The following is a 26,950-nucleotide window of genomic DNA, read 5'->3' on the forward strand; positions in this document are numbered from 1 at the left end:
AGAAGTCTTATGATCAGATGTTTCTCATGTCAAGTCTAACATGATGTTGTTTGTCTCATGACAAGTATTAATGGCTATGCTTGTCTTAAGACTAGGCTTAGGTTGAGTTATATGGTTGTCTTAAATCTAGTATTACTTCTGCTACTTTATCACCAAAAGTAAATAAATCAGATTCTCCAAGAGTATGACAGACCTGACTTTGAATTTGTGAATGGATAAGACCAAAACACTTATGCATCATCTGTTTTATTTATTACAATGGTTAAACCATTACAAATTTAACACTTATACTAACATTAATTTGTGATTGTGCAACAAATATTACATTTTTTATCAAACACAATACCGGTAATATAAATTTGTACAAAAGATAGACAAGAGGACAATAATTCGTCTAGCCATGCTAACAAACAGAAATGAAAATGTCACTAAAGAATTTATATGTGACTGACAGGTAATAAACAAATGCTGAACATTTACTCATATGTGACAGCCTTACCTTGTCGCAAACAATTTCACAATGAAAACATGTTTGTTGACTTAGCTTAGCAATGATAATTGTGTTTATCAAGACACTTGGAAACACCAGTCAAACAAGGTTTAACATGTTTAAGTATTCAATTTAATTTAAAAACATTGTGCAGTTCAAAGCCAGGTCTTCATGTAAACTACCTATGCTATATTCCTCTTGAGTTGTGGGTAATTTTCACAAAGATGTAACATCACAAATATTTTACAATTATATGACTGTTAATAATTATAAACAACATTATTAACCTTCGTTCTTTATATTTGTTGGTTTTTTCAAATGTTTATTTGTCTGTAAACATCAAAATAATCAATTGTGTTATTGTTGAACTTCCATCTTGAAAAAAATGTAGTTTTTTTAAATGTGCATTTCGCTTGGGTACTCAAATTTCAAGATTTGCATGATATAAATAGCCTTAAAACTGACCTTGCTGGTGAGGCTAATTTCTTGTGAAAAAATAACCACTGATGAAATAGCGCGAAAAATACTCACAAATAAACAATTTTGTGTTACTTAGAAACACTATGTAAACAATATATAAAGAAGGAAATATTTTTGTAATACCGGTAGTTACAATATTAACCTGTTTTTGTTGCATTTTTGATCGGCAAAATGATGGCGATTTTGTCAAACCTTTTTCCGTAACAAACTGCATCTTGAACAAACCTTCTATCACGTGGTTTCACGCGATCTCTATAACCACGACTCAAAAAGAAACCACAACTCAACAAGAACCTACCATATCAACAAAATACCAGCACGATTCCACCATCAAAACTCAAGTTTCTGAGCAAAAGATTTTGTCAATTGTAAGTAACAGCGAGATGAACCTTGATTTAACTGGTCCCAACACAGGGGGAGTAACTTCCAAAATTTTAGGGTAGGGGTGTCCCGCTGAGACTTCTGAAATGTGACCCATTTTTATACCGGAACTCTGATAAAGTAGACCCATTTTGATACAAGATTTTTGAAAAAGCATACCCATTCGTATACGATACCATTGAGAAATTGGACCCATTTCAATACAAGAAGTTTGATAAACTGGACCCATTTAATTTCTAGAATTTGATAAAGTGGACACATTTCATACTAGAATGTTAATCTTTTTCATATCAATACAGTATACTTATTGAATTTGCTATTATATCTTTCCCGCTACTGAAATTTACTTTTTGATACCCATTTATATACAAAAATGACATTTATCATACCCTTTTTTATACTGATACTTTCAAATCTATATGCATTTATATACAAGCAAATTTCTGATTTCAATACTCATATCTATACTTAGATGCTCAAAACCATACCCATATCTATAATTTTAGTCGAAAAAAAAACACACCCCATAAAATTGGCACACCTCTATATACCCGTATATAGGAAGTTACCCCCCTCCCTCCCCCCTCTGGGGGTCCCAATTGCAATGCCTAGGACAGCATGAAAGCTACCAACAATTTCTAAACAATACCACAAATTTAACTCGAGGAATTGAGAGGAAACACTTTTCTTCTTTTAGTAACAGAAACCCTAACATTCCCTGACTGGCCCCAAATGAACTACTATGTGAGGTACTACCCTAGGAGTTCTGCACAGGCTAATATATGAGTGACTACCCTGGGAGTTTTGCGCAGGCTAATATGTGAGCTACTACCCTGGGAGTTCTGCACTGGCTAATCTGCGAGGAACTACCCTGGGAGTTCTGCACATGCTAATTTGTGAGTAACTACCTTGAGAGTTCTGCACAGGCTAATCTATGAGTTACTACCCTGAGAGTTCTGCACAGGCTTATCTGTGTGGTACTACCCTGGGAGTTCTGCACAGGCTAATCTGTGAGGTACTACCCTGGGAGTTCTGCACAGGCTAATCTGTGAGGTACTACCCTGGGAGTTCTGCACAGGCTTATCTGTGTGGTACTACCCTGGGAGTTCTGCACAGGCTTATCTGTGTGGTACTACCCTGAGAGTTCTGCACAGGCTAATCTGTGAGGTACTACCCTGGGAGTTCTGCACAGGCTTATCTGTGTGGTACTACCCTGGGAGTTCTGCACAGGCTAATCTGTGAGGTACTACCCTGAGAGTTCTGCACAGGCTAATCTGTGAGGTACTACCCTGGGAGTTCTGCACAGGCTAATCTGTGAGGTACTACCCGGGGAGTTCTGCACAGGCTAATCTGTGAGGTACTACCCGGGGAGTTCTGCACAGGCTAATCTGTGAGGTACTACCCGGGGAGTTCTGCACAGGCTAATCTGTGAGGTACTACCCGGGGAGTTCTGCACAGGCTAATCTGTGAGGTACTTCCCGGGGAGTTCTGCACAGGCTAATCTGTGAGGTACTACCCGGGGAGTTCTGCACAGGCTAATCTGTGAGGTACTACCCGGGGAGTTCTGCACAGGCTAATCTGTGAGGTACTACCCCGGGAGTTCTGCACAGGCTAATCTGTGAGGTACTACCATGGGAGTTCTGCACAGGCTTATCTGTGAGGCAATGGCCTGGGAGTTCTGCACAGGCTTATATGTGAGGTACTACCCTGTGAGTTCTGCACATGCTAATCTGTGAGGTACTACCCTGAGAGTTCTGCACATGCTTATATGTGAAATACTACCCTGGGAGTTCTGCACATGCTATATGTGAGGTAATAGCCTGGGAGTTCTGCACAGGCTTATCTGTGAGTAACTACAATGGGAGATCTGCACAGGCTAATATGTGATGTACTACCCTGGGAGTTCTGCACAGGCTTATCTGTGAGGTAATAGCCTGGGAGTTCTGCACAGGCTAAAATATGTGAGGTACTTCCCTGGGAGTTCTGCACAGGCTTATCTGTGAAGTAATAGCCTGTGAGTTCTGCACAGGCTAATATGTGAGGTACTTCCTTGGGAGTTCTGCACAGGCTAACATGTGAGGTACTACCCTGTGAGTTCTGCACATGCTTATCTGTGTGGTACTACCCCAGGAGTTCTGCACAGGCTAATGTTATGTAATACCCTGGTAGTTCTGCACAGGCTAATCTGTGAGGTAATAAACTGGGAGTTCTGCACAGACTTATATGTAACTACCCTGGAAGTTCTGCACAAGCTAATCTGTGAGTTACTTCAATGGGAGATCTGCACAGGCTTATCTGTGTGGTACTACCCTGGGAGTTCTGAACAGGCTAATCTGTGAGGTACTACTCTGGAAGTTCTGCACAGGCTAGTTAATCTGTGAGTTACTACCCTGGGAGTTCTGCACATGATTATATGTAAGGTACTAGCCTGGGAGTTCTGCACAGGCTAATCTGTGAGGTACTACCCTGGAAGTTCTGCACAGGCTAGCTAATATGTGAAATACTACCCTGGGAGTTCTGCACATGATTATATGTGAGGTACTAGCCTGGGAGTTCTGCACAGGCTTATCTGTGAGTAACTACAATGGGAGATCTGCACAGGCTAATCTGTGAGGTATTACCCTGGGTGTTCTGCACAGGCTAATCTAGGACAACACTTAACACACATAATTATATGAAGTCATTTTTTCCAGAACGCACCTTATTTTCTTCAAATTCTACCTTTGGCCAACTGAGAGGCAGCCCTGTTCTACGTTTTAGAATAACCAGTTCAGTTCAAGCCTGTTTATTTCAATCTTGGTTGTCTCAATAGCCATTGGCTTATAGAAACACTCTTAAGTCAGATCTCTGGGTAGAACCATTACTTTATGTCTTTGGAAAGATCCAGAGAACAATGCCCAAGTGGGGATTGAACTGGTGTCGCAAAGGTGGCCCTCACGGCCATTTCATAACTACCAAAGTCAATCATAATAATTGTGCCAGACAGGATTGTTCAGCGTTGTCCCATGAATTTTGAATGTATAAAAATGCAAAAAAAAATTTTTTAATGTTTTATGGTGACTGGAATAGAGAAGAAGCATTGTTGAACCAAAATGTGTGCAATGTACAGAATTCCATTAACTCTTTCAGTGCTGAGACTGAATTTTGAAGGCCTTGGCAAACAGTTTGGATCCAGATGAGACGTCACAGAACGTGGCTTCTCATCAGGATCCAAACTGTTTGCTATTCTGATAGTATTCTTTGAAAAAAATCGAAGAAAATGCTAATTTAAGAAATTCAGCAGACAACATTTTAGCACGGGACAAATTTCCCAGCATGCAAAGGGTTAAAACAAACCCCCACAAACGGCAAAGAAAATTACCAGGTGACTTTTTTCACCATTTTGGGAAATGGGCTGGGTCCTTTTAGATTGGGAAATATCGCGTCCTTTTGACAATAATTGGGAGATTATTGTTGTTGATTTTATTATAAACAAATACTTTAAAATTGATAATTAAAGTGATTTAAATATTACATTTTCCAAGGTTCAACATATAGAACTGGATTTTGAGCTAAATGACATGTTTACACTTATTTAAAATATATTGTGTTTATTTTGCGTTGGGAATGGTTCCCCCTGTAGAACCCAAATTAAACAAAAAAAACAACACTGACCTGGATTCATGTACAAGGTTACTGTGCAAAGCTGTTTTAAATTGAAAAGATATAAGTGAAGCAACTCAACTGAAATCAATATCTCCTTGGTGTGTACACAATCGGATGCCGTAAATTGTACAACCAATAAACAAAATCTCAAGCAGACATCTGTTTCAAAGGTTAATGACTGCTGATAATTTGGGGAATAAATATTGACCTACTTGTTGTTGAATCTGAAAAGATAAATTTCCAATGAAAAATAACTGCATGCTAAGTAAACATTTGTTATGTAATGAGCACTACTTGAAATTAATTTGCACATGTTTTGCTAGTAGAAGTATTAATATCTCCCATAAACTACACAGTTAACACAACACTGTCCGTTGGTGTAAAGAATACGATAAATAACAACTTAAGGCAGTTGCTCCTCTTCATGAAAACAATAATTAATTGTACACCTCATTTTAAGACAACTTTGTAGCAAAGTTGTGTCTGTTTTTAAAATGGATGAGTAGTTTTGTAGAATGATTAGAAACAACAAGAGCAACGCATAACGGGTGCCAACACTTGGCTGCGGGTGAAGTTTTGAATAAATGAAAGCATGTCAGATTATTTTTTTTAGAGGTCACAGTGACCTTGACCTTTGACCTAGTGACCCAAAAATGGGTACGGCGTGTAGAACTCATCAAGGTACATCTACATATGAAGTTTCAAAGTTGTAGGTGGAAGCACTTTGATTTTAGAGCCAAGGTTAAGGTTTAAGCACGGTGGACGGCCTCCGCCGGACGGACGAACTGGTTATGACAATACCACGTGTTTTCTCCGAAATCAGCCGAGCTAAAAATTGACATATTTAAATTATGGTTGTCTTCTGTACGAAAAAAAAACATGAAAGAAGTTTACAATTAACAAAACATTTTTAATTGAAATAAAACAGGCATGCCCCCCATATGGGCTCTTCGTTGTAGTGACAGCCATTGTGTGAATATGTTTTTTGTCACTGTGACCTTGAACTTTGACGTAGTGACCTGAAAATCAATAGGGGTCATCTGCCAGCCATTATCAATCTACCTACCAAGTTTCATTATCCTAGGCATAATCGTTCTTGAGTTATCATCCGGAAACCATTTTACTATTTCGGGTCACTGTGACCTTGACCTTTGACCTAGTGACCTGATAATCAATAGGGGTCATCTGCGAGTCATGATCAATCTACCTATCAAGTTTCATGATCCTAGGCCTAAGCGTTCTTGAGTTATCATCCAGAAACCATTTTACTATTTTGGATCAACATGACCTTGACCTTTGACCTAGTGACCTCAAAATCAATAGGGGTCATCTGCAAGTCATGATCAGTGTACCTATGAAGTTTCATGATCGTAGCCATAAGCGTTCTAGAGTTATCGTCCAGAAACCATTTTACTATTTCAGGTCACCATGACCTTGACCTTTGATATAGTGACCTGAATATCAATAGGGGTCATCTGCGAGTCATGATCAATCTACCAATCAAGTTTCATGATCCTAGGCATAAGCGTTCTTGAGTTATCATCCGGAAACCATTTTACTATTTCGGGTCACCGTGACCTTGACCTTCGACCTAGTGACCTCAAAATCGATAGGGGTCATCTGCCATTCATGATCAATCTACCTATGAAGTTTCATGATCCTAGACATAAGCGTTCTTGAGTTATTATCCGGAAACCATTTTACTATTTCGGGTCACCGTGACCTTGACCTTTGACCTAGTGACCTGAAAATCAATAGGGGTCATCTGCCAGCCATTATCAATCTACCTACCAAGTTTCATCATCCTAGGCATAATTGTTCTTGAGTTATCATCCGGAAACCATTTTACTATTTCGGGTCACTGTGACCTTGACCTTTGACCTAGTGACCTGATAATCAATAGGGGTCATCTGCGAGTCATGATCAATCTACCTATCAAGTTTCATGATCCTAGGCCTAAGCGTTCTTGAGTTATCATCCGGAAACCATTTTACTATTTCGGGTCACCGTGACCTTGACCTTCGACCTAGTGACCTGAAAATCAATAGGGGTCATCTGCCAGCCATTATCAATCTACCTAAGAAGTTTCATGATCCTAGGCATAAGCGCTCTTGAGTTATCATCCGGAAACCATTTTACTATTTCGGATCACCATGACCTTGACCTTTGACCTAGTGACCTCAAAATCAATAGGGGTCATCTGCAAGTCATGATCAGTGTACCTATGAAGTTTCATGATTGTAGCCATAAGCGTTCTAGAGTTATCGTCCAGAAACCATTTTACTATTTCAGGTCACCATGACCTTGACCTTTGATATAGTGACCTGAAAATCAATAGGGGTCATCTGCGAGTCATGATCAATCTACCTATCAAGTTTCATGATCCTAGGCATAAGCGTTCTTGAGTTATCATCCGGAAACCATTTTACTATTTCGGGTCACTGTGACCTTGACCTTCGACCTAGTGACCTCAAAATCAATAGGGGTCATCTGCCAGTCATGATCAATCTACCTATGAAGTTTCATGATCCTAGACATAAGCGTTCTTGAGTTATTATCCGGAAACCATTTTACTATTTCGGGTCACCGTGACCTTGACCTTTGACCTAGTGACCTGAAAATCAATAGGGGTCATCTGCCAGCCATTATCAATCTACCTACCAAGTTTCATCATCCTAGGCATAATCGTTCTTGAGTTATCATCCGGAAACCATTTTACTATTTCGGGTCACTGTGACCTTGACCTTTGACCTAGTGACCTGATAATCAATAGGGGTCATCTGCGAGTCATGATCAATCTACCTATCAAGTTTCATGATTCTAGGCCTAAGCGTTCTTGAGTTATCATCCAGAAACCATTTTACTATGTCGGATCACCATGACCTTGACCTTTGACCTAGTGACCTCAAAATCAATAGGGGTCATCTGCAAGTCATGATCAGTGTACCTATGAAGTTTCATGATCGTAGCCATAAGCGTTCTAGAGTTATCGTCCAGAAACCATTTTACTATTTCAGATCACCATGACCTTGACCTTTGATATAGTGACCTGAAAATCAATAGGAGTCATCTGCGAGTCATGATCAATCTACCTATCAAGTTTCATGATCCTAGGCATAAGCGTTCTTGAGTTATCATCCGGAAACCATTTTACTATTTCGGGTCACCGTGACCTTGACCTTCGACCTAGTGACCTCAAAATCAATAGGGGTCATCTGCCCATCATGATCAATCTACCTATGAAGTTTCATGATCCTAGACATAAGCGTTCTTGAGTTATTATCCGGAAACCATTTTACTATTTCGGGTCACCGTGACCTTGACCTTTGACCTAGTGACCTGAAAATCAATTGGGGTCATCTGCCAGCCATTATCAATCTACCTACCAAGTTTCATCATCTTAGGCATAATCGTTCTTGAGTTATCATCCGGAAACCATTTTACTATTTCGGGTCACTGTGACCTTGACCTTTGACCTAGTGACCTGATAATCAATAGGGGTCATCTGCGAGTCATGATCAATCTACCTATCAAGTTTCATGATCCTAGGCCTAAGCGTTCTTGAGTTATCATCCGGAAACCATTTTACTATTTCGGTCACCATGACCTTGACCTTCAACCTAGTGACCTGAAAATCAATAGGGGTCATCTGCCAGCCATTATCAATCTACCTAAGAAGTTTCATGATCCTAGGCATAAGCGCTCTTGAGTTATCATCCGGAAACCATTTAACTATTTCCGGTCACTGTGACCTTGAACTTTGACCTAGTGACCTGAAAATCAATAGGGGTAATCTGCGAGTCATGATCAATCTACCTATCAAGTTTCATGATCCTAGGCCAAAGCGTTCTTGAGTTATCATCCGGAATCCATTTTACTATTTCGGGTCACCGTGACCTTGACCTTTGACCTAGTGACCTCAAAATCAATAGGGGTCAACTGCGAGTCATGATCAATGTACCTATGAAGTTTCATGATCCTAGACCCAAGCGTTCTTGAGTTATCATCAGGAAACCACCTGGTGGACGGACCGACCGACAGATTGACAGACCGACATGAGCAAAGCAATATACCCCCTCTTCTTCGAAGGGGGGCATAAAAAGTAGAACAGTTTTGAAGGACATTATATGATATATAATGAGCACCTATTTCAAAATCAGGGTAGAAACAATAATTGATAGTTTCACCAAAAAAGGAAATCAATAAACATTTTATTTGTACCATGTTACATGTACATTATTTCTACATACTGTGAAACCATTATTAATCGTCAGGCATTAATTTTCATTTATATCGTCAGTTGACTGATTGATGAATTCAATATCCTAACGAACAATTATGTCCCATATTTTAACAAATTAAGACTGAATTACCTAAGCCATGAGGCACTAAAATCCAACGTAATCCACGCATACATACTCCGTCTGTTTCCTAATCAAGATAAATCCGGTTTTGATACAAAAGGGTGTAGATTACACAGTGTACTTAACTGACACGTGACATTGCTCTAAAACGCGAGTGCAGTACAGCTGTATCAACTGCGTTGACTTTGTTTAGGTAGAATAGTAATGATAAACGCTAATTGGTAACAACTTTATTACCCAATGTGTGTTTTGTGTTTTTCAGTGTTGCTGCAGATTATACAGCCTTCACGCAGCGGATCCGGATCAAAGACAATAAGCGAAATTAAAAGATGATGATGTGTGATCAACACATGACTTATATACATTCTCCTAATTGATTACAAATAAATACAGAACATATTGATTTGTGTTTGGTTGTTTGCGTTTAACTACAATCAATACAGACTAATATCGATCTTTTTAATAATTGACAGGTCAGCTTTTACAAGTTTTACGATACATGTTTCAAATCATTGTTACTTGTAGCAATTGAAAACGTAACAGGTAGAGAGAAATTAGAAATCATGACGATTAGTTCCATCCAAACGTAAAGTTGTTTTATTTTACAGAAATTCACTTTTATTTATGCGGGATTTTCAGAAAATCCCTGAAAGTACGTTTTTCGAATGACTGAGAATGACGCAATAAAACATTGCTTTGTCTTCTATTGCATTCAATCTTATTCAAACTCACTCGTCCATTGGTTGTTACAATTAAATCTAAACTGTGCCCTTTGAAACCGCTATCCCATAATGCACTGTTAATTTTACACTTCCGAAAATTAATGTAGTTAAAGTGATCAAATATTTAAGATGCCAAACTTTTAAAACTTTTTTTTAAAACTGACCAAATAGTTTGCTAACATTAATTTTAACATTAATTTTAACCAATAATCTTCGCACCTTATCTAATTTGCGCCAATAAAGGTAAGATTGTTATGAGTTTGGCCATAATATAAAATGAATAAGACCAATTGGCAACAGGCTTCACTGTTTCAAACACTCGCTAACGGTTATTCGGTCCCACTTATCCGCTTATCATAATAATGATACACTTATGGGGGCAAATTACTTATCACCTGATAACAAAAGACTAGTATATTTACATGTGACAAACAGGCTCAATTCCTGCAAGTGACTCTCAAGTGTCCTCCCTCTTTTCCCACTACGTTTTATCACAACCGCAATATATTTCGGACATGTTTTACAAACTTCGGATATTGACTGAAGCATTTTTTTTCAAAGTCAGGAATTGGCGAATTTAAGTGCTGACGAAAACGTCATTTTTATAAAAATGATGAAATTTTGTGCTGGCGAAAATAAATGGTTTCACAGTACATGTTCATCACATTACACTGTAAACAATCATTTAATAGTATTTCTATGAAAGTTTAATTCATAATTTGCATGACTAACAGCACACTTCATAATATCACAATAAATAACACTAGTACATGAACACATGAAAATGATAAGCATAAATCTTGACAAACTGTTATCCAGAAATGACGAGCAAAATAATCTTTCACCCTTTACCCCATAAGAAGCGAAGTGTAAATGGCTTTTGCAACCAGCTTTTGCAACCTGTGAGTCACTCGCAGGCTGTTCTGGCTTTATGCTGGTTGCCAAAGCCATTTTTACTTTGCTTTTTTATGGGGAAAAGGATTAATGCCTCCCATTTTATGGGGGCATATATAATGAAGGTGGCATGTCTAATAAACTTCACCTGTAAAATTGTATAACAAAAAAACAAGTTAAATACAGAAAAAATCATGATTCCATTCAGGGACTTAGTCACTTAGCTGATACATTTTTAGATAACAGTAATCAGCATATAATCTTCACATGCAAAATACTTTATTGTTATAATCTATCATATGAAACCATTAAATAATATAAAAGACATCTTTGGTTATACAAAATGGGGGATCATATTTTCAATATACAGTGAAACATAAACCTATATATCATAATGTTTAAATCGTAAACAATGACACAAAATATAAACTACCACTATATTTGGAAAAAAACAACACATGTGTCCATTCGGCACGGATGTCCCAACATTCCACTGTTGCAAAACTCTGATAATCTAAAAAATCAAGCGTGTTTTTTTCGCCACATTTGACTACTTTCTGGGCCCAAGAGTGACTTTGATCTTTGAGGCAGGGAAACAGGGTGATACAGGCCACACAGCATCATGGAGGTAATTTGTGGCAAACTAATTGTAAATTTCAAGATGAATGACCAAGTAACGGTCAAGACAAGCTATTTAATGGCAAACTGTGATCTTTGACCTCTAAGTGTGACCTTGACATTTGAGACAGCTAGTGAGATGGGTGATTCACATAAAATACCCTCATTGTGGTCATTTATGGTAAATTATTTTTTGAAATTTGACCTTTGACCTCTAAGTATGACCTTGACCTTTAATGCAAGGAGCCTTTAATAACATGCAACATGTCGTGCAATGATGGTTCACATTTGCGCCTTGTTGTTTTAAAATCCATTAATATATGGCAAATTCATGGCTCAGAAATGCATCTCCAGATGGACATTCAGACTCTGTCTGAACACAGACGTACAGACGGACAGCGCAACTTCTATATTCCACCTTCATTGAATTGGGAGTCATTAACAACTGGAATGTTAAATGCTATACAAATAATCAAACAAAATATTGTAAGAAATTGAAAGGAGCATACATACTCTTGATTCCTCAAAAATAAAAAAAACAAGTGCACATTGTCACATAATCCTAGAGTCTGTGATCAATCCAGCTCTATTGAACAAAACTGTGACAAACGCTATGAACGAGCTATAGAAGCAAACACGGAATGTGAGATCAGGAAGTAAAGCATCAATATTGGTAGCAGTTTCGTCAAACTGTCAAACATTTGGACCCACATGTTTAAGCAGACTTTAAATGTACAAGCATGAAAGACCTCCAAAGGTAAAGTTTTGTTACAGGGCGCCCACCAACTTTTTTTAATATTCACAGGCTGGCTTCAGATGTTTTTCTGCTCTCAAGTTGTTTTGTAAATATACATTTTCAAAAGCTATACATTTATCTTAAAAGCTTGTTTTGGGGCCTTATGAGACAACAATCCCTTGAAAGGTCACAGAATGTTGTTGGTAGGATTTTTTCTTTCAAATTGATTTTTTCCTGCTCTCATTTTCAGTTCTTTTGTTGCTTTTGTCTTTTGTTAAATAACAAAAGCTATCTGGTTGCCATATATTAAAAAACATAAGTCATTATTATAAATATTGTTGCGTAACCAAAAACGCATTTTTGACAATTTTGAAAACACGACCTTCATCCAAACTAAAGTTATTAAGTGGAAACTATTTTTACTTATATATTAAGTAGCAACGACCTCAATCTATTTGGCCCAAAATGCAATCCAACTGTATCTCTGCATGCTATCCACCTACACACACAAGTGCAGCACGATGCCTCCATCAGAACTAAAGTTATCCAACAGAAATACATTCTGTGAAAAGGGGGTTTAATTGATTTGCATAAAGTGTCGTCCCTGATCAGCCTGTGCAGTCCACACAGGCTAATCAAGAACAACATTTTCTGCCTAAACTTGATTTTTGCTATAAAGAGACTTTCTTTAAACGGAAAACATCATAAAAGCGGAAAGTGGCGTCCCTGATTAGCCTGTGTGGACTTAACGCACATGCATTAAACTCCTTTTTCACAGAGCACGGCCCAATTTAATTTTTAGTAATAGATACCTTGACCCCCACTGGTTACAAATGCAATCCCTTGCTATATAAGCCTGTAAGCTACCTACACAAACAATTTCAGACCAATTTCTACAACCTACCTGATGTTATTCAGTGCACTCTTTATATCTATTTTTAGTAGCATTGACCTTTACCCAATCAAACCCCATGGTAGGTCTGCGTCAGGCAAACTCTAACTTGAATTTTCTCAGGGACAAAAGTGCAATAACGGGCATAATTCTCCTAAATTGCAGCTCAGAGTTATGCGTCTTGGGCAGTGACCTCTCATGATAATCTCAAAGACATGTGTAATGTTTCAACTGAATATCTTCAGTGATTTCAGGGATAAATTAATCATTATAATTAAATTTAACTTACACGCAAACCTTTACCTGACTTTTAAGTACAAAAGGGAGCATAATCATGCTAAAAGCACTTCAAAGTTGATATATGTCTTGATCAGTAACTATATCTAACCCTTTGCATGCTGGGAAATTTGTCGTCTGCTAAAATGTCGTCTGCTGAATTTCTATAATAAGCATTTTCTTCGATATTTTTCAAAGAATACTATCATAATAGCAAACAGTTTGGATCCAGATGAGACGCCACGTTCTGTGGCGTCTCATCTGGATCCAAACTGTTTGCAAAGGCCTTCAAAACTCGGTTCCCGCACTGAAAGAGCTAAAGACCCTCAAAATAAATGTAACATTTCATTTTAATATCTGTAGAAAATATAAACTTATGGAATAGTTGCACATAAACACTAACCAGAATAATTGAAGTACAAAAGGTGGCATTATTCTGCTTAACTGCGGACAAGAGATATGGATCTTGATCAGTTTTTCTGGAGTTTCAATTTAATACCTGTAGTAAAAACAGTAAAATGGAGATGGTGCATGTTTATGTTAACCAGTGCTTTATGCCATTTTGGTGAGTAGTACAAGTCAGAGTATTTTATGTATAGTCGGCTGATTAAGCTTCTGAAACAAGGGCTGTTTGTAAAACATGCATGCCCCCCATATGGGCTGTCCGTTGTACTGGCAGCCATTGTGTGAATACGACTTTTGTCACTGTGACCTTGACCTTTGACCTAGTGACCTGAAAATCAATAGGGGTCATCTGCAAGTCACGATCAATGTACCTATGAAGTGTCATGATCCTAGGCAAAAGCGTTCTTGAGTTATCATCCGAAAATCATTTTACTATTTTGGGTCACCGTGACCTTGACCTTTGACCTTGTGACCTCAAAATCAATAGGGGTCATCTGCGAGTCATGATCAATCTACCTATGAAGTGTCATGATCCTAGGCATATGCATTCTTGAGTTATCATCCGAAAATCATTTTACTATTTCGGGTCACCGTGACCTTTGACCTAGTGACCTGAAAATCAATAGGGGTCATCTGCGAGTCATGATCAATCTACCTATAAAGTTTCATGATCCTAGGCATATGCGTTCTTGAATTATCATCCGAAAGTCATTTTACTATTTCGGGTCACCGTGACCTTGACCTTTGACCTAGTGACCTCAAAATCAATAGGGGTCATCTGCGAGTCATGATCAATCTACCCATGAAGTTTTATGATCCTAGGCGTATGCGTTCTTGAGTTATCATCCGGAAACCATTTTACTATTTCGGGTCACCGTGACCTTTGACCTAGTGACCTCAAAATCAATAGGGGTCATCTGCGAGTCATGATCAATCTACCCATGAAGTTTCATGAATCTAGGCGTATGCGTTCTTGAGTTATCATCCGGAAACCATTTTACTATTTCGGGTCACCGTGACCTTGACCTTTGACCTAGTGACCTCAAAATCAATAGGGGTCATCTGCAAGTCATGATCAATGTACCTATGAAGTTTTATGATCCTAGGCCCAAGCGTTCTTGAGTTATCGTCTGACAACCACCTGGTGGACAGACCGACTGACCGACCGACCTACCGACCGACCGACCGACATGAGCAAAGCAATATACCCCCTCTTCTTCGAAGGGGGGCATAATAAACCAGATATGCAACAATTCTCGGACTGTGTTACATTGCAAACTGAATGCAAAAGTGATAAAATAACAAATAAGTAAAAGGAATGTTATTTTGACTGAAAACAAATTCCTCACACAGAAATTAAAATTAGTCATGTTAAACATGCATATAACTAGTACTAAGCATGACAGCCCTAAAGAGATCCATTATCAGCGTTCTCTGCGTCCTCATCCTCACCATTACCATGGTGATCCCTTGAACTTTCATCCCCCTCCTCATAAGTACCATTTGAGCCATTCTGGCCCGGACTGTTGTCCCCAGGCATGGGCGATTTCTGGTCCTCAACATCCGAACCCCCTTGAAGGGATTTCAGTTCCTGAGCAAAATCCCCAAGTCCATATTGCTGGGCAATTCTCAAGCCCTCGTCGAACAAAGAGTTCTTTAAGCCCGACGGAGTCAAGCTGCATCCAGCCAGTAAGGAAAGACTTGTGAGCGATGATTTTGGTATCTGTGCCGAACTGAGAATGTTTTTCAGCAATGCGTGGCTGGATGTGCTGAGGCCGTTGTCGAACTGGGTCGGGGAGGATGATCCACTGGCTCCCATGTTGGAATCTGGCAATTGATTTAAATGTGATTAAGCCATGCTCTTGGAAAAGGGGGCTTAATGCACGTGCAGTCAGCACCGGCCCATCAGGGACGACCCTTTGCGCCTAAACTGGATTTCGCTACAAAAACCCATAAAAGCGAAAGTGTCGTCCCTGATAAATCTGGGAAGGCAATTTACACACATGCATTAAGCCCCATTTTCTAACAGCGTGGCTTATTAGTAAGCACATGTTAACATAACATAATAATACAAAAACAACAAGAGCTGTCAGAGGACAGCGCGCTCGACTATTCGAGTGCTTGACAGTATAACATAAGCCATCATGGACAAATTGTTCATATTCAATAATTAATTAGACGATCTTTCAAAAATAAAAAAAGGAAAAAAAAATATAAAAAAATTTTTTTGGGGGGGGGGGGGTGGGGTTGAGAGGGGTATAATGTGGGGTGTGGTCATTTATTAGACGATCTTTCAAAAATAAAAGGAAAAAAAAAATAGGGGGGGGGGGGGGGGTAGGGGGTGAGAGGGTGGTATAATGTGGGGTGGGGTAATATTAGATGATGTTTAAAAAAAAATGGGGGGGGGGGTAGGTTGGGGGGGGTAGGTTGGGGGGGGTAGGTTGGGGGGGGGGGGGAAGGGATTCTGGGTAGGGGCGTCAGGTATTGTTTGGGTGGAATCCATTGTGGATTGTGGTATTCTATTCAGGTAAGTGTTGTTTTGTCAAAGTAATAATAAAATGTGATCATAAATAAAGAAGTTATGGCAATTTAAGCAAAATGTTCAATTATCTAAGTATAAAAGGGGCCATAATTATGTCAAAATGCTTGATACAGTAGTCTGCTCTTGTTTATAGGTTGGGGTCATGTTGGTAAACAAGTATGCAACATATAAAAGCAATATGTCAAAGGATATAGGAAATATTTGGGGTAGTACGCAAACTTTAACATAGATTAATCAATAATACACTGCAACGCTGATATATCGCGGTTGGTGGGGTCCAAACATCGCGAGCGTGATATATCCGGCGTGCGATATAACTCGAGAAATGTCTAACTTTATTGTATTGCGGTTAACTTGTCAAATTTCCCCAATGTTTTCATTTTATATACAGCGCTGCTGCATATTTGTATTGTAATAAATGCAAACCAATTCTACAATAAACGTTTTTATTACTACATAAGTATCTGTGTATTTATCATAAAACCAAAATGTAAATTATGTTTTTTATTTTCATGTACAATTCCTCGCGAATCAGCTAAAATGAAAAATTCTTGCCGTAAAAAACGTATAAAATACATTGTGCATAGATTCGAATTTACCCTTAGCGTAACAGTAACGATACCGCGTGTTTGAATGATATTTTATTAAGAGGAAATGTCAATGCCACATAATTCGCGAGATACCGCGGTACTTTTGTTAAAATTTACAACGAAACTTTTAACGGAAATTAAATTATCGCAATGTTGTACCAGCTACGAAATTTTTATTTACAAAAAAATACACCCACGCCAATTTTTGCGCGCTTTTTATCAGGACAAAGAAATTCATGACCAGTACCCAAATTTAACGATTTATATACCAGTAAACTGCCATTATTACCTTTGCAATGACACTAATTTGATATTTCCTAAGTGTTAAAAACAATCACAGCCTTGTGTAAACAACATTGTCACTAATCAACTGTTTTTCACGCTTCACTGCGTGCCATAGTAAGCCGCGAAATATGGGGTGTTGATACTAGCAAGAACCGTTTTTTTGCTTAAGTTAGCGAATTCTCAGATTAAAACATGTCATTTAGTGATCATGCTCGTCGGATTTTTGGGAGTCATAACCAAAGCGCGATATATTGGACAGCGCGATATAACGCTCCGCGATATATCGGAGTTGCAGTGTATGCATATTCTAAGTATAAAAGGGGCAATAATTATGACAAAATGCTTGAAAGAGTTGTCTGCTCTTGTTTATAGGTTGGGGTAATGTTGGTAAACAAGTATGCAAAATATGAAGCAATATGTCAAGGGACAATGAAAATAATTGGGGTAGTACGAAAACTTTAACATTTGCACGCTAACGCTAACGAAACGGAAACGCCGACGCCGGGATGAGTTGGAAAGCTCCACTATATATATTTCATATATAATAGTCAAGCTAAAAATGAACACATAGTGGGCAGCTGATTGCTATAACTATTAAAGCCCTCATTCAAATCCGAAAATTGATAGGAATACTGAAATTTAAATACAAGCATACATCTAGTCACAATACTTTACCAATTATTATTTTAAACAATTTTCTGTATTCTTTTTTTTCTCAACGCTATTGCCAATGATATTCCTGACAAATGAAGAATCGTAACTGATCAGATCATCAAAGTCATACATTTTCAAACTGTTAACCCTTTCAGTGCTGGAACCGAATTTTAAAGGCCTTTGCAAACAGTTTGGATCCAGATGAGACGCCACAGAACGTGGCGTCTCATCAGGATCCAAACTGTTTGCTATTCTGATAGTAATCTTTGAAAAAAATCGAAGAAAATGCTAATTTTAGAAATTCAGCCGATGACATTTTTGCAGACGACAAATTTTCCAGCATGCAAAGGGTTAAGACAGAATCAGATGACGACTCTGGGTGTTTCAAAGGTATAAATTAGGGATGAGATAAGAGATTAACCGGTTAACCTTCTGAAACGCCCAGTTAACCAGTTATTTCGGGAAAAGGTTAACCTGAACAAAATATTTGATTATGTTTTTTTCATGAAATAAATTGTAGGATTTTACTTTTGCGCATGACATACTTGTGCTGGCTATTAGTAAGAACAACATGCCGCGCCATCGACGGTAATGAATAACGTGTCAACAATCAAAGTAATAAAGCAATAAATCAATACCTTTGTGATAACAAATAGGGAGTACGTTTCGATAACTGACACTATTGTTTTGTTTGACTCGCAAAAAATTAACTAGCAAACTGCGGGGAGTCGGAGCATTTAGCGAAGACATAATTGACATGTTTATTGAACTCGCGATTTAAAACATTTGAGACATTGGACGGCTTATTTTGGTGTTTTGTTAACCTATATCCAACACTGATTGCTCTCAAAAACTCCGTGTTAATAAGTAACAATTATATCAAGAATTGCATTCATAGTTAAAATTTTCTCAAGTTAATTTCGTTTTTGTTTATCATAAATTAATATTATTATTATAACAGACGTCCAACGATTCCAACATTATCGTCCGATGCAAGTGTTATTTAAAAAAGCAAATTATTAACTTATTTTATAATTAAACAGCAATTAAATATATTTAAAAAAATAAAACTGTGAAATTTAGTATTTGTGTAATTGCATAAAATTTGCGCACTATGGTACGTAAACAAACATACGTAACTATCAGTATTTGAGATCATAATACTCAGTTACTTCGCTATTAAATAAATGTACTGATTAAATTTAACTTACATTTCGTTCAAAATTAATTTAATTTGCATTCATGTCCTTTATTTTACCCACATTTTTTAATATTATAATGAACATCAAACAACAATACTTCGGCTACAGACGAACTCTAATGCAAAAAACAAAATATGCAATTATTGAATAAGAGATGCGGATGTTTGAACACACATGACCCACTTTACGTCGAATTGAAAGGGCAAAGCACATTTCAACAAGAGCACCGCATAATGGGTGCCACGCTCAGCTGCGAAAGCTTGTCAGATTTTTTATTTTTTTTAGAGGTCACAGTGACCTTGACCTTTGACCTAGTGACCCAACAAGAGATGTGATCATCAGAAACACAATGCCCCCTACTGCGCCACTTTGAAATAAAATTTCTATTTACTATTTGGCAGGTATAGAAATCATCTACCTTTAAAGCTTATTACTTCCCTTGGATTTCAAGGTCCAATCAATCCGGGGGGGGGGGGGGGGGGGGGGGGGGGGGGCCATAACTCCTTTATTATCCAATGGAAAAAGCATTTTTCCCAGATACAAAGGGCCACAACTCTGTTATTAACAGATGGTGTATAATGCCATTAGACGTGAATCATCCGCTTATCCATATATATACTCATACCAAGTTTCATTGAAATCTGCCAAAGCACTTCCAAGATATGGCTCCGGAAACAAAAGAGCCGGACGGAAAGACGGACGGACAACGCTAAAACAATATCACTCCGCCTATGGCGGGGAATAATAATCAAAATAATAAATCTGTACAGTAACTGTGAAAAGAACTTCAATTCTTGGTAAGTAAATATATAATATGAGATTTATAATTATATAAATTACTTCCCTTGAAAATAATTGTCTCTAACAAATCTCTATTTTTAGTAGCAAATAATTAAAAGCCACTACCGTGATTGTAGATTCACCACTCAAAATGTGCAGCTCCATAAGATACACATGCATGCCAAATATAAAAAGTGGCTATGTTCAATATTGAATAATTATCTCCCTTTAAAGCTTATTACTTCCCTTAAATGTGTATTTTTTACCGTAGACCTTGAAGGATGACCTTGACGTTGACCTTTTACCACAATGTGTTTGTCAGAAACACAATGTTGCCTACTGCGCCGCTTTGATTTATTCAACAAAAATATATACGTGGGCAGGTCGGATAACTATGTCCATTTAAAGCTTATTACTTCCCTTGACTTTGTTTTTTCGACCCTAGACCTTGAAGGATGATGTTCACCTTGAAATTTTACCACTCAAAATGTGCAGCTCCTAAGATACACATGCATGCCAAATATCAAGTTGCGATCTTCAATATTTAAAAAGTTATGGCCAAAGTTATGGTTTTAGCACGACGCCTATGGGGGACGGCGGACGACGAGCTGGCTATGACAATAGCTCGGGTTTTCTCCGAAAACAGCCAAGCTAAAAATTAGAACAGAATTAACAAAGGAACACACCATTTTTGTGAGCGATACGACGTGAACGTAATATAAGCGGCCCAACCAAAAACAGTTTATAACACGTGAAAATGAACATGGTGTTGTTCTTTATTTTTTTACTCTTGTGCATTTACACAGGAAAAATAAATCAAATATACAGCATTCATTTGCAAAATTATTAAAATTAATTGTATAATACATTTTATTACGAAACTGGCATGTTATCAACGCAAGCGATTTCAAATTTGAAATTACTTGTGTTTCTACCGAGCGGTTCGAGCGGTATGACATTTTTGACGTACTCTTAATCATTTTAACCACGTATAAGGCGTTTCGGTTAATAACCAGTTACGAAAAAGGTTAACCGGTTTATGATTTTTGTAACCTTTTACATCCCTAGTATAAATACCTAAATAGGCTCATATTTGACTATTTGTTGATTGATCATTTAAAGAACATAATTTCAATTGTTATAGTAAAGATTTAGTCCATTTTAAATCTTGTAAGAGACATTGTGTCAACAAACACTTGCTATGAAGTTTGGTGATGATCAGACGAAAACCATGCTACTTGCAAGTAAAAAACTAAGGTCATCTAATACAGATCCTCTGACAGTCAATAGCATGAAAAATTTTCACATCATCTTCAAGAGGGAATTGGAGCATACTACAAATTCTGGTATTATTTATCATTTTCCCTATGTTCCCAGAAATGTAAATTTCCAATCCAATTTAACTTTACACTTCACCAAATCAAAGATGATATAAACCTAAAAAATTTACTCCTTAAATATCCCACTAAGGTATATTTGTTTGTAAGTCCTAAAACTTGACATGCATTTTTCCTCTTGGACAATAAAGACCAACCGACAGAGCCAATTGCAAATTTGTTTAACAGTTTATACATGAATATTTTTCAAACTTGCAAATGAAAATGACACTTATTCCCCCCATATTCACAAGGTATGATTCCCTAAATGTGAGAAAAAATGGCAGTTTTATTAACTGTGAATGCCTTGCTTACCTTCCCTATCTGACATTTCCAACTCATTGTAAACCTCTAAACTGAAACAGAAAATATAAATACAAGGAATTATGGCATAAAGAACTACACATCATCTGACAGCCAATGATTATCAAAACTGCTTAGAAAGAAAACCATGACATGTTTAGTACAATAACAAACATGTTTTCTTACAACTTCACAAAAAAATTAATTGAAATTAAAACTAGAGCAACGCATAGCAGGTGCCAACGCACAGCTGTTTTTGCAGTTTTGAATAAATTAAAGCTTGTCAGAAGAAAAGGACGTCACAGTGACCTTGACCTTTGACCTAGTGACCCAAAATGGATGTGGCGTGTAGAACTGATCAAAGTGCATCTACAAATGAACTTTCCAAGTTGTAGGTGGAAAAACTTTGATTTTAGAGCCTATGTTAAAGTTTTATATCAGAGGTCATAGTGACTTTGACCTTTGACCTTGTGACCCAAAAATGGGTGTGGCGTGTAGAACTCATCAAGGTGCATCTACATATGAAGTTTCAAAGTTGTAGGTGGAAGCACTTTGATTTTGGAGCCAATGTTAAGGTTTTTGCACTAGGCGGACGGCGGACAAGCTGGCTACGACAATTCCTCGGGTTTACTCCGAAAACAGCCGAGCTAAAAATTGCATACACTAACTGGCACCAGAACAATGAACATAAACATAGGAGGACTTCACATAAAGATTCACTTAACTCAGGGAACTTCAACTTCATATATACATTAACTGACATAGTGTTGATATATTTGTCAAAAAAACAACACCCTCAGTCTTTTTTTTAAGGTGAACAAATGTCAATAGTATGATGGGTGAAGAAAACAAGATGTGTTTGTGAAACACTATGTCCCCATATATTTTACCTTTGACCTTGAAGGATTACCTTGACCTTTCACCACTCAAAATGTGCAACTCCATGAGATACACATGCATGCCAAATATCAAAGGGCTATCTTCAATATTGCAAAAGTGTACATTAAATAAGCGATTTTGACCCATATATTTGACCTTTGACCTTGAAGGATGACCTTGACCTTTCACCACTCAAAATGTGCAGCTCCATGAGATACACATGCATGCAAAATATGAAGTTGCTATCTTCAATATTGCAAAAGTTATGGCAAATGTTAAAGTTTGATGCAAACAAACAAACACACACACACACAACAAACCAACAGACAGGGCAAAAACATTATGTCCCCCACTATAGTGGTGGGGGACATATAAACTAGTACATGTATTCAGACAAACTATAACCGCCTACCTTTGCTTTCGAAGCAGTTCACTCTGTTCAGTCAGTAACTGCAGGTGCTGGTTGGTGACCAATTCCAACTCTGACTGTAATGTGTCAACCTTTTCAAGGTCCTGACCTTCCTTAGCAAGGTCAAGGTCATTCACAATCTGCTCCTGTCTTTGTGAGATTTTCGCAAGCAATTTGCTGATTTGAGTCAATCTCTCCTGTAGACAATATGAACAACAAGAGCTGTCAGAGGACAGCGCATTCGACTATTCAAGTGCTTGACAGTATAACGTAAGCCATCATGGGGTAATTGTTCAAATTATTCAATAAGGTCAAGGCAATAGTTCAGGTATATTTTCCACAATCTATTGAACATTTGTAAAGACATAAAACAAACTAATAAGATTTTATTTCAAGTTTGATAGCAATAGCTTGGGTGGAAAGTTTGGACGGTCCTTCAAAAATAAAAAAAGGAAAAAAATAATATTTTTTTCTTTTTGGGGGGGGAGGTTAGGGGGGGTTGAGAGGGGGGGTATAATGTGGGGTGTGGTCATTTATTAGATGATCTTTCAAAAATAAAAATAAATAAAATTTAGGGGGGGGGGGGGCAGGGGATTCTGGGTTGGGGCTTGGGGTATTGTTTGGGTTGAATCCATTGTGGTATTCGGGTTAAGTGTTGTTTTGTCAAAGTATTAATAAAAACTGATCATAAATAAAGAAGTTATGGCAATTTATCTAAAATTTACACTTGACCTTGAGAGTCAAGGTCATTCAAAGGTCAAGGTCAAAATGAACATGGCAGGTACAGTACCCTCATGATAGTAAAAAAATATTTGAAGTTCGAAAGCAATAGCTTTGATACTTCAAGTCAAGTGGATCTAAACACAAAATTTAACAAAATATTCAGTTACTAAGACAAAAAAGGGCTATAATTCTTACAAAATGCTCGATACAGTTGTCTGCTTTTGTTTATAGATTGGGGTCATGTTGATAAAGAAGTTTGCAAAATATGAAAGCAATATGACAAGGGACATTGACAATATTTGAGGTGGTACACAAACTTTAACATAGATTTATCAATAATATGCATATTCTACATGGAAAAAGGGCCATAATTCTTACAAAATGCTTGATACAGTTGTCTGCTCTTGTTAATAGATTGGGGCCATGTTGGTAAAGAAGTTTGCAAAATAATAAAGCAATAAGTCAAGGGACATTGAAAATATATTTTAGGTGGTACGCAAACTTTAACATAGATTTAGCAATAATATGCATATTCTAAGTGGAAAAAGGGCCATAATTCTTACAAAATGCTTAATACAGTTGTCTGCTCTTGTTTATAGGTTGGCGGTCATGTTGGTAAAGAAGAATGCAAAATATTAAAGCAATATGTCAAGGGACATAGGAAATATTTGGGGTGGTATGAAAACTTCAACATTTGCACGCTAACGCTCACACTCACGCTGACACCGAGGTGAGTAGGATAGCTCCACTATATATATTTCATATATAATAGTCAAGCTAAAAACAAATATAGAAAAGATTCCTCGACTAGTTTTAGGATTCACAACAGGAAACACAGTTTTGTTAAAAAAAAATCTTTAAAAAATTAAAAATATTATTATGCATTATAAATTAAATGTAAAGGCAAATGTCAAGGTAAATAGATGAATACTGATATAGATTGTCAGCCGTCTGCAAGATTTAACCCATTAACCCTTTGCATGCTGGGAAATATGTCGTCTGCTAAAATGTCGTCTGCTGAATTTCTAAAATTAGCATTTTCTTTGATTTTTTTCAAAGAATACTAGCAGAATTGCAAACAGTTTGGATCCTGATAAGATGCCACGTTTTGTGGCGTCTGATCTTGATCCAAACTGTTTGCAAAGGCCTTTAAAATTCGGCTCCAGTGCTAAAAGGGTTAATATGTTAACCAGAATATTCACATACATATTCCAGTGGCAAAAAATGTCCCATTTCAATAAGGTGAGCATGGCTGCAGAAATGTGTTCGTGACCAATCCTCACACACAACAAAGTTAATCAGATGCATTGTATAGAGGAGAAACAAACACTGAAATAACAGTTCTAACCAGTCCTAAGTAAAATAAAGCAGCCAATTATTTTAGCTAGCGGGAGCCCTGATAATCCTTAGATAGCTGGCCCAACATTTGCAAGGCTTTTCAAATTAGTTACCTGAAAGAGTTCTCGAGCACCGGATGCTGTTGTCTGTGGACTGTCACTGCGGGAATCTGAGACCCACTGGTCCAGCTTCTGCTTCTTACTGGGATTCTCAGGGTTGAAATCACTGGATCTAGAAATAAGTGTGATTTTTGTTTCTTTGTATTCATATTTCATTACAAGTTAGTATGTACTTTGTTCTCTCTCCTTTGTTTCTGTTTGTCTCTTAATAGTATAATGACATTTGTTTCAACATAATACAACAAAGACATTTTTAATAATATGGTATTGGTATTCTTCCTCAAGCATAGTTCAAGGAATATGTTTTACATGAATATTTACACATGTCAGAGAACTAGAAGCCAAACAGAATTCACATGTTTGTAAGCATTCTTAGTAAAAAAAAATTTATAACCATGCTAATTACAAATATTCATAATCGCATAATGTACTACACAGACAACACACTACACACACAACATAACATGCACAAGATAAATTACTCACACAACAATCACTATCACAACATACGCTATGCATAATTACTGAATGTACTTCACTCACACACAGAACCAACCACACAATGTACTGGTGACACAACGCACTTCCCAAATAATGAACTCCCAACATTATCATCAACCTAAATAATGCCCTCCAACTAAATTGATTACCCAAGAAATAAACTCCCCACACAATGTACTACAACCACAGCATAATACCCACACTTGACAACACTACCCCAAAATGTCTCCCACATCACTACCCCACATGTCTCCCACAACATTACCACACATGTCTCCCACAAACATAACCCCACATGTCTCCCACAACACTACCCTCCACACGTCTCCCACAAAACTACCCCCACATATCTCCCACAACACTACCCCACATGTCTCCCACAAACCTAACCCCACATGTCTCCCACAAACCTAACCCCACATGTCCCCCCTTAATGCTACGTCCACATGTCTTCCACAAACATAACCCCACATGTCTCCCACAACACTACATCCACATGTCTCCCTCAAAACTACCCCCACATGTCTCCCTCAACACTACCCCCACATGTCTCCCACAACACTCCCCCATATGTCTCCATCAACACTACATCCACATATATCCCACAACAATACATCCACATGTCTCCCAAAACACTCCCCCACATGTCTCCCACAACACTCCCCCACATGTCTCCCACAACACTACAGCCACATATATCCCACAACACTACATCCACATGTCTCCCACAACACTCCCCCACATGTCTCCCACAACACTACACCCACATATATCCCACAACACTACATTCACATGTCTCACACAACACTCCCCCACATGTCTCCCACAACACTTTCCCACATGTCCCCCACAACACTTCCCCCACAAGTCTCCCACACACTACATCCACATGTCTCCAACAAAACTACCCCACATGTCTCCCTCCTCCCTACTCCCACATGTCTCCCTCCACCCTACTCCCATATGTCTCCCACACTGTCTCCAAATGTCTCCTACAACACTTCTCCCACATGTCTCCCGCAACAATACAACCACATGTCTCCCACAACACTACCCACACATGTCTCCCTAAACCCTACCCCCACAAGTCTCCCACAACGCTTCCCCACATGTCTCTCACAACACTACCCCCACATGTCTCCCTCAACCCTACCCCCACAAGTCTCCAACAACACTTCCCCCACATATCTCCAACAACACTACATCCACATGTCTCCCACAACACTACATCCACATGTCTCCCACAACACTCCCCCACATGTCTCCCACAACAATACCCCCACATGTCTCCCACAACACTTACCCCCAAATGTCTCGCACATCACTTTCCCCACATGTCTCCCAAA

General features: G+C 38.1%; 1 protein-coding gene across 8 annotated transcripts in view; it reads right to left on the reverse strand.

Moving 5' to 3' along the window:
- The window catches only part of LOC127859998 (NAB transcription cofactor mab-10-like), a 77,112-nt gene that overhangs the window by 38,522 nt on the left and 11,640 nt on the right, over positions 1–26,950 (reverse strand). For 2 of the 8 annotated variants that reach the window (XM_052397677.1, XM_052397678.1), the window contains exons 8-11: positions 25,098–25,215; positions 22,927–23,120; positions 21,648–21,688; positions 14,629–15,730 (exon numbers count right to left, since the gene is read on the reverse strand). In XM_052397677.1, coding sequence (XP_052253637.1) covers positions 15,312–15,730; positions 21,648–21,688; positions 22,927–23,120; positions 25,098–25,215 — 772 coding nt within the window. In that variant the 3' untranslated portion in view covers positions 14,629–15,311. Of the gene's footprint in view, positions 1–3,056; positions 7,010–14,059; positions 14,501–14,628; positions 15,731–21,647; positions 21,689–22,926; positions 23,121–25,097; positions 25,216–26,950 lie in introns of those variants that run through there. The other 6 variants (XR_008039560.1, XR_008039564.1, XR_008039561.1 and 3 more) reach the window with 6 other exon arrangements.

The sequence above is a fragment of the Dreissena polymorpha genome, chromosome 15 (assembly GCF_020536995.1).
Source record: "Dreissena polymorpha isolate Duluth1 chromosome 15, UMN_Dpol_1.0, whole genome shotgun sequence".
NCBI classification, from domain to species: Eukaryota; Metazoa; Mollusca; class Bivalvia; order Myida; family Dreissenidae; genus Dreissena; species Dreissena polymorpha.